Source organism: Morus notabilis, unplaced genomic scaffold (genome assembly GCF_000414095.1).
Source record: "Morus notabilis unplaced genomic scaffold, ASM41409v2 Scaffold2836, whole genome shotgun sequence".
Lineage (NCBI taxonomy): Eukaryota > Viridiplantae > Streptophyta > Magnoliopsida > Rosales > Moraceae > Morus > Morus notabilis.
The window spans coordinates 6,549-16,409 of record NW_010361305.1 but is presented as its reverse complement, the minus strand read 5'-3'; the positions used below and the strand labels follow the sequence as shown (position 1 = coordinate 16,409).

The 9,861-nt window shown below is 37.9% G+C and overlaps 1 protein-coding gene and 1 pseudogene across 1 annotated transcript; one reads left to right on the top strand and one right to left on the bottom strand.

Moving 5' to 3' along the window:
• The first annotated feature begins 3,186 nt into the window (after positions 1-3,186).
• On the top strand, positions 3,187-4,843 carry LOC21384396 (patellin-4). Its single transcript, XM_024166411.1, has 4 exons — positions 3,187-3,987; positions 4,098-4,222; positions 4,321-4,462; positions 4,574-4,843. The coding sequence occupies exons 1-4, from the start codon at positions 3,187-3,189 to the stop codon at positions 4,841-4,843; spliced, it is 1,338 nt and encodes a 445-aa protein (XP_024022179.1).
• Positions 4,844-5,690: 847 nt separating this feature from the next.
• Positions 5,691-7,380, bottom strand: LOC21384395 (annotated as a pseudogene).
• Between the last annotated feature and the right edge of the window lie 2,481 nt (positions 7,381-9,861).

The following is a 9,861-nucleotide window of genomic DNA, read 5'->3' as shown; positions in this document are numbered from 1 at the left end:
TTTTTTTTTTTATTTGATAAATTAGTGTTAAGGATTAACTAAAGGTATTATTAAAGATTAATTATAATTATTAAAAAAAATTATTCTTTATGTAAAAATGAATCAGGAAACTCTTTTTTTTTTTTTCATTAATAATCAGAAAACTCACCCCTAAAAAGAAAAAAAAATCAGAAATTTAAAAATCCTCAATCAAAAGTTCAAAACTCAGAAAACCAATCAAGATGCTCTTACCCTAGATCTATGGTTGTTAATGATATACACTCTGTCGTCCTAAACCCACTCTTATCGAATTCAAGTCGTCGTGAATCGAGCCGTCGTGAACCAAACCGACAGTCCAACGCTCACAAATGTTGCCATCGCGAATCAAGGCATCGTGCTTCTTAGCTCTCGGTTGAAGCCGTCCCAGCGATCTATGTTGCCCGCACCCGCACTGACCGGTCGGAAAGAAATCACCCCAAGGCCCAACAATTTTGTTCAAAATCTTAAACCCATTGTTGAGCTAGAAAGACACCTTCTCTTACTTTACATCTGCATCCATTTAATAGCTTTATTTTTTAAGCAACCAAACGATGGCTTTATTTCAGCCAAGAAAAAAATGATGGCTTTGAAGGAAGGAAATAAAGGGACGAGTGTAGCGATTTAGCATGGTATATGTTTTGCGTCTGAATTAGTGTTGGAACTTTGGACGGGGGCTGCCTCCGAAAAAATCAATTTTAAGTCCGACACTCGAATCCGCCTGTCTAATTTTTCGGGCCGCCCGTCCGAGCCCGAGGAGGCCCGTGGATGGGCTGCGGGCCTGATTTTAGTTGCCCGAGCCCGTCCGAATTGTCCGAAATTTTTTTAATTATATTTTTTACTTTTTATAATATTGTATATATTATATATAATATACTTTTATTTATTAATTGTATTTGTATATAAATAATTATTAAGTTATTTTGTGTTAAAATTATATAAAAACTAAAAAAAAAGGCCATCGACGGTCGGAGGAGGCAAATCCGCGGCAGGCTTTTGCCGTGTGGCTGTTCCGGCAGCCCGAGCCTGCCCTAGTCCTTGGACGGGCGGCCATAGGCCCCTGCCTACCGAGCCCAAAAAATTTGGGCCTCGAGCAGGCCTACCGACCCAAACTTCTAGCAGTAGTCAGAATGATATAGGTGGAGATGGAGGATCAGAGAAGCGCATATGAGAGTTTTTTTTTTTTTTTTTTTCAACAAAACCCAGAAGATATAAGCCCAAAAGCCAAGACAAAACACCAGATCTCCAGAAACAAACAAAGATAATGAGTGAATATTTTGGATGCGTTTGAAATTAATTTTAAAATGATTTTATTTTTAATAAAAAGTAAAAAATAATATTATTTTGAGAATCATTCTCGAACCGATTTTGAAATTGCGTTTGGTTAGTTTTTTAAGAGATTATTTTGAATATAATAAAAAAGTAAAATCGTGTTTATTAATTAATATATTATAATATTATTGATAAGTACTAAAAAATAAAAATAGAAAAGTAAAAACAACTTTTAACTATTTTTCAATTCTTTCCAAAAACTATTCTCACTGTTTTTGTTTTCATTTTCGTTTTTAAAACATTTACTAAAACGTCGTTTCGTTTTTATTTTCATTTTTTACTTTTCGAAATACGTAAAAACTGTTTTTAAAAATGATTCTAAACACACACTTTGTTTTTGATATATTTTTTTAATGATTATGATTAGTCTTTAATAATACCTTTTATTAGCCCTTAACACTAATTTAGCAAATAAAAAAACTTTAAAATTATGTCACTTCAGCAAATCCATTAAATGTATATACAGAAGTAGATGGAGGAGGTATTTTGAACTGTTTTCTATATATTGAGAGGTGTTTTGAACTGTTTTAAAAAATCAAGGACATTTTGAACAATGTATATATTTTAGAGGGCATCTATGAAAATAATCTTTTTTTCTTTGAGGACATATTTGGCACTTCAGATGCTTGGGGTTGGATTATTTATGATTTGTGTCTCATGTTTGTTATATTTAGGATTGGATGTCTAATCCCCAAATTAATAGTTCCATTTCCAGGAGATTATTTAATCATCGTTAAACACATAGGATAGATAGATCGAGCCTGTTACACGCTTTTTTTATAATAATAATAATTTACTTTATCCCTGAAATAAATTAATAAATTTACATTTGAAAAGTTTAATATTTCAAAGCTGGTTAATCATTGGTTTTAAAATTCGCATGCCCAATTGAAAAGTTTAATAGTATAAAGTTAGTTTCCAACAGTTTTATATCCTTCTTGTTTTGGTGAATATTAGTTTTACATTCATACTAAAGGTTAATGCAATGTAATCTAGTGCTATAGCATATACATGTGATAATATTAAATATTGATCATTGTAGATTATTATTAAATATCGCGTAAATCAAGTCTTAAAAAAACTCCAATTTTAAATAATAATTCTATGTAATTCCCTGTACTAATCTTGATCTTGAAGTATTTTAACCCGATACTTAAATGGTTGATTGGACTTCATTTTACTTGGTGAAATTTATGCCGTTTATAATAAATAAAATAAAATAGAGCATTTTCTTGCAATATTTTAAAAATAGCAAAATTTTACTTTTGATCATATGCATCTAGAGCTAGTAAAATATACTTTTGATCGAATGCATCTAGAGCAAATTCATTATAGAGAACTTCGTGCTAATTCTAAAAAGCATGAAAGACTATTCTTTCCATATCCACTCAAACGACTCCAACCATTATATTAGTATTCTTTGAAAGTTTTATGATAAACCTCATTTATTTATTTATTTATTTCAGAAGCTTTTTTTTTTAATACAATATCTCAGAAATATTTATTTACTACTTGATTCTTCCAATCTTAATCCTTAACAACCGCCGAGTTTGCTGCCTACAAGATTCCAAAGAAAACCAAGCCATTTTCGTTGCCGTCATCACACACCACATCTAAATTTGGCCTCCTCCGCTAACTGACGGCTGGGAATTGAAGAAGTCATCAAACTTAGTCAAAGCACAACTCTCTTATAGGGGGAAAAAAAAAAAAAAATCCCACGTAAAACCTTGTCTCTCTCATTTTTCTTTCTTTATCTCCTTCCGTTGAATCCGACTATCTCGGGCCCCCACAACAGCTCCCGGAGCTCTCTCTCCTCAGGCGGAGCTCCGGTCGACAACAATGGTGAAGAAAAATGAGGAGACCGAGACCGAAAATATCGATCAAGATGAAGAGAATGATGAAACTGATATCAATGATAGTAACGATGACGATGATTTCGAATCGATAACCCGAGAAGAAGACGAGCAAATCACTGCTCCTTACGTCGAAATGAATCGGAAGAAGAAGAAAGCCTTGTTGGAATTCAGGTGCAGGGTCGAAGACGCGATCCTGGGAAACTATCTTTTGGGCAAGCCGAACCAGTTCCTCTCAAGAACCGAAATCATGAGGCAGAAGGAGATCCTCCGAGAGATTACTCTCTGGGACGTGCCGTTGTTGCCGAGCAAAGGCCACGAAGGGACAGACATTGTGCTTCTCAGGTTCCTCAGAGTCAAGGACTTCAAAGTCAACGAAGCCTTCCAAATGCTCCGGCGAACTCTCAGATGGCGAAAGGAGTACAAGGCCGACGAGATTCTTGATGAGAAGTTGGGCCCGGATGTTGAAAAGGTTATGTGTTTGGACAGCCGAGATAGGGAAGGTCGTCCTTTGTGTTATAGTGTTTATGGGGCTTTCAGAGATAGGGAAGTTTACAAGAGAGCCTTCGGTTCGGAAGAGAATGGTGGGGAGTTCTTGAGGTGGAGGATTCAGTGCTTGGAGAAGGGAATAAAGAAGCTCGAATTCAAGAATGGTGGTGTGGATTCTATCGTCCAGATTTCGGACTTCAAGAACTCTCCCGGACCGGTTATGAAAGAGCTCCGTTCTGTTAGCAAGAAAGCAATGATTTTGATTCAAGACAACTATCCTGAACTCATTCACAAGATTGTAAGTTTGAAGGTTAATTATATTCAGAATTCAATTTTTACAAGATATTTATCTGGGTTTTCTTGTCTCTCTTTTTTTTTTTTTTTTTTTAAAATTGTTATTATGGGCAGATTGTTATCAATGCTCCATTATGGTACTATGCGGTTCACATGTTACGATCAAGATTCTTAACCCAAAAAACAAAGAGCAAGTTTGTGTTCGCTAGGGCCCCAAAGGTTACCAAGACACTTCTCAAGTAAGAATATCTTATTAGGAGTAATTGAGTTTTTAAAGTATCAATTTTTGTGTCCCTATGATGTATCTGATGTGAATTTACTTGAAAAAAAAAAAAAGGTTTGTAGCAGCAGAGAGCCTTCCAGTTCAATATGGTGGCCTCAAAAGAGAAAGCGACCAAGACTTTTCGCCTCTCGACAAGGCTTCGGAGCGAAAAATCAATGGAAATTCAACTGCCTACATTGAGTTTCCAGTTTCTGAGGTACTTTTTGAGTTATAGTTTGTTAACCTAATTTGATCATTTAGCCTTGTAACAGCCAAGAAAATCCATGTTAAGCTTGTTATATATTAATCTCTTCCTTTGTTTTCTTAGGCTGGTTTAACAATGGTCTGGGATTTAAGTGTGGTTGGATGGGACGTGACCTATAAGGAGGAGTTCATTCCTGATGACGAAGGATCATACAAGATTTTACTCAAAAATCAGAAGAGAATGGGAGAGAATGTAAGAAATTCATTCTACATTCGTGAACCTGGCAAAATATTGATTACCATTGACAATGGGACTTTCAAGAAAAAGAGAGTTCTTTACAGATCTAAAGCCAAACCTACAATCCCCATGTACATCTTTTTCAAGAATCAATAGCCATTTTCTCTTGCGCAAAGTTTTGCATATTCTTCTCCACAACATGGTTTAAGAGCTATGTATAGGACTCAAAAAATACCGAACTTCTATATAAGAAAAAAGAATTCATTGGATAGTACTTTCACATAAACGCAGTTATTATAATATTTTAATTAAGGTTTACTCCGTAATTTAATTTTGCTACATCTGCTCCTTCTCAGAGAGAAAAAAAAAAAAATCCATCAACAAAGTTGAAATTTTTATTTTTATTTTTATTTTTTGTACTTGACATGAGATCAATTCCTGAATTAGGCATGAGATCACACGGGCAGGTTTTAAAAGTGATGTTATGCACATCAGTCTATCATTATCTAGATATAGATATCTAGGAGTTTATTTATTTAAGAAGCTATATATATGCAAGGCATATATATGTCAATCATGCAGGACATATATAGACTGACGGACAAATAATCAGCGTATACATCCCAGAAATTAAAAGAAGACGACAATACCGAAGGCAAAATCATGGTCACAGAAGAGGCATACTCTATTATTGGCAAACTCAAAAGTTTATATAAGCTATTCAACCGTACACGTAGTATTTATTATTGATACATAGTAGACGCTCCGCTTATACATTCTAAGAGAAGAAAGCTACCAAACAGCGAATTAAAGGCCGTTCTTATTATTCTCTACAGATCACTAAGTACACTAATAACCTCCCAAAACGCCAAGTCCCCATTATTACATTCTCTACTTACTTGCAACAGAGAGCCTGTTGATTGTATATTAAAAGGCTGTTTATTATTTGCTACCACCTGAAAGCTCGTACACTCTCTACTTAGTCGGTACATATTGTGGATATTTAGGCAACAGCTCTCGTCTCAGAAGAGCTGGAAGAGCTCAAAAGGAAGGTCTCTTCCCTGTTGTACTTGAGCCTCTGGGCCTGGTCTCTCGAGATCTGGAAGGCGTTGATGAGGACGGCTTCCGGCAGGGCACGGATGACGGAGGTGCGTCCGGCGAGAGGGCTGATCCATGCGTTGTCGTTTGTTTTGAACGACACCCACTCGAATCCCTCGCTGCTGGCCTGCTTAACCACGGCGTGGTTCTGAGGCACTGTCAGGATCTGGCCTTGTCTGACCTCGCCGTCGAAGAAGCTCTGTCCGAAGTGGTCCACCACCTGAATCCTTGCTCGGCCTCTCAAGACATAGATGACGCTGTGGGCGTTCAAGTTCCAGTGTGGAGTGTAGATGCCATTCTGCAATTATATCATGCAATATTACACAACAAAGTTAAGATTATATTTATATTGTTTTGGCAGAATTAGTTGTTTATAACAAGTACTTACCTTGTAGAGGACACCCCTCTCGGCACTGAGGCGGAGGTGGCGGAGAATAGGGAGGTTGAAGCTGTTGACGGTGCTGATGCGGCCGGCCTGAGGAGTGAAGATATCGGCGCGTGAAGGGTCGCCAATGTTCTCCTTGAGCCTCATTGAGCAGAAAGTGACGCTCTTGACTTGATCTCAACGGGCTCACCAAGTCAAGACCTCCCTTTACCTTGATGATGTTGTTCCTGTTGTCGTTTTGGCCCTGAATTCTCCTTGCGGTCTCAGAGTCCACGTTGAATGCTTCCTCGATGAATCTAGTGTTCAAACCTCTGAAGATGTTGTGCTTGTCCTCTGAGCCACGTCGGCGGCGGCTTGGTTCACGTCCTTGCTGTTCTTGATATTGTTGTTGTTGTTGCTCGAATTCGTCTTCAGGGTTGCCAGCAAGATAGAATCTCTGTACGTAGTACGATACAATATATCATATAAAGACATTTTTATGCATGCATCAACATTATAAGAGAGTGGATATTATATATTATTTTTATGTTCTTACTCTGGGGTTTTGATCAAGCTGGTTCTCGACGTTGCTGGTGTCGAGAAGAGTGACGGAGACGAGTTGTTGGTCGCCGTTGTTGTAGCTCCAGTAGGCAACTCCGACTGGGATTGCGACGATGTCGCCTTCCCTTACGTGTCGGAGTTTCTGGTGACGGTCTTCCGGTTGTGAGCTACGGCCCTGTCCTTTCTGGGACTCTTCGAAAGTCTCGGCGCAACCAGGGAATACAGTTCCTATGATACCCCTTCCTGTACAAGAGATGTGTATAAAGCCAAATGGTTAATCCAGAGCAAAAAAATAAATAAGTAAATAATAATTCTAATTATTCAATCAGTACAAGTCTATTCACACGATATAAATATATGTACCTCTCACAATGTACATGAGTTGAGGAGTGTTAGTGTAAGAAGGCAAGTGAAGGCCGTTGGGTTCGATGGTGCGGCGAACGACGGCGACACCAGCGCATTGGAACTGGTCGTGGTTGGGGTTCCACGACTCGATCACTCCGGCTTCGGCCTTAATGCGGCTGTCGGGTTCGAGAGCTTGGAGGCGATCGAACTGGCACTCATTCTGCCGGCGAGAGTACTCCTCTGACCGAGAGCGAGAGATGGCAAGGCTGCCTTGGAAGAGAACGAGCAGGCAAAGGGTAAGAGACAGAAAACAGAGCTTTGCCATGTTGAGTAATAGTTGTGATGGATTGAGGTGAAGTGGAGAACAGAAGACGTTTGTATTTATAGGGGAGAGACAGTGGTGATGGAGAGACACGTAGGGTATTTCCGGGTAAGGAATCTTTGGCCATTCTTCACTTTGCATGGCTATCCGACCCTAATTTCTTACACCTCAATCCGTTTGTTAGGGCAGGTGGCTCTTTGTTTCAGAGAAGAGAAGCATACGAATTCTTATCAATTTTGTCCATGCATGTATCTCACGTTTTCCAGAGTTGGTCCTTTTCGTTTTGGTTTTATGATCAAATAACTGGACCAGGTTCATAATTTCGTGCTAGCTCCACTGAAATGGGTCTTCTTGTTAGAAATCTCGAGGGAAATGAGACTTGAAACACGTAGAAAGTACACTTTTCTTAAAGCGTAATTTGCTCCTTCTCGTTAGAGATTGCTTCAGGTTCTCAACAAATTGCTCGCAGGATATGACAATCCTTCAAGTTGTTGATTACAAGCAAAATGACAACAACAACAAGAACTTTTTGAATATTTTGGAAATCTTTATACAAGAAGAGAGAAGAATTGTAGAGTATATTTCACATGCTTTTTTCTGTAATTCTTGTTCTTTTTATAGGTTTTTATCACATCAATACGTACAGACACAACCAAACTTAAAAAGACACCTTTCCCATTTGAATCGGTGTCAATTCAAGTTTCAAAAAACGTGTCTGATCGTTACGGCGCTGCAGCGCCAGTTTCTGGAAAACTAGAAACCGTCTGCGCATGCCTGAGAGCCGCGGCGCCCAAACTTAGCGCCGCGGCGCTATGCTCTTTGTCCAGTCCAGCGTCGCGGCGCCTAGACTCAGCGCCAAAGCGCTATGCTTGCTGGAAATTTTGTCCATTCCAGCGCCGCGGCGCCAAAGCGTCATGCTTGCTGGAAATTATGTCCGCTTTTAGGTGTGATAAAACTTAACAAATTCTTATATATTATATTTAAACAATCTCAACAATCCCCCACTTGTTTAAACATAATATTGAAGAATTCTATCCAGAAACTGTATATATGCATAATGTAAAATATCTTTCGATTTGAATTTTACCTTAGTGTAAGTTTCACAAATGTATATCAAAATTCCAGGTAGCCTAAGGCTTTGAACCGGTTATTCCTTATGATAATACCGGTGAATCCACACACAAAAATACATTAGAGTTCAAGTATTCTACACAACACTCGCTTTGCACTATTCATTGCCTTGTGTAATCCTGATTCAAAAACTTTTCAAAGAGAAACTCCAACTCTTCTTTGAGACTGCACCGATCCTGATTCAAAAACTTTTCAAAGAGAAACTCCAACTCTTCTTTGAGACGGCACCGCCTCTAAGTTTACATAGGTGAAGTTCTTCCAGTATCTTTCTTACTTTTAAGATACTTGTTCTTAAAACTGAACTTCATTAAGAGTTAATCTTTACTCATCCTTCACACAGTAACAATCAGCACTAAAATTCTTTTTGGGCTTAATGGTTAGTGCTGAAACTCTCCACTTATCAATGATTTGTTATTACCCATTAAATCTAAAATTACTCATTTTGTAATGTTAGATTGGGTTGCCATCATTGGTGGATTTTAATCCAGAAGTTTTAGTCCCATCCCATTTGATGTCGTCCTTACTAAATCTCTCGAAAGAGCTTTAGTAAAAGGATCTACCAAATTTTCAATAGATTTCACATATGTAAGAGAAATTATTCCATCTTTGATTAATTTCCTTACATAATCATGTCTAAGACTCATATGTCTTGACTTTTCATTGTATATCTCGCTCTATGCTCGAGCTAAACTGGCTTGACTATCACAATGTATTGATATCGCTGATACATCTTTCATAGTCAAAAGAATCTCCAACAATAGGTCCTTTAACCACTCTGCTTCATTCCCAGCTGCTGCTAATGCAATAAATTCTGACTCCATAGTTGAGTGTGTTATACAGGTCTGTTTCTTGAATTTCCAACAAATAACACCTCATCCCAAAATGAACACCCAACCAGTCGTTGATTTGTTATCTCCAATACTTGATATCCAGCTTGCATTTGTATATCCTTCTAGAACGACAGGGAATTTTGAATATTGGAAACCTGTTTTTAGTTTTCAATAGATAACCTAAAACTCTACCAATGGCCTTCCAATGTTCAACACTTGGATTACTAGTAATCTACTCAATTTACTAACAGTAAATGCTATATCAGGTCTTGTGCACTGCACTGCATACATAAGATAACCAATCGCACTTGCATACTCAAGTTGAGCCGCTGCTCTTCTATCATTCTTGAAAAGTTTTACACTAGGATTAAATGGAGTACTGGCTTCCTTTATCTTTAAGTGACTGAACTTTTTCAACACTTTCTCAATATAGTGTGATTGGGTTAGAGCGTAACCCCCATTATTTAGTCTAACTTTGATACCTAGTATTGTATCCACTTGATCAAGATCTTTCATCATGAAT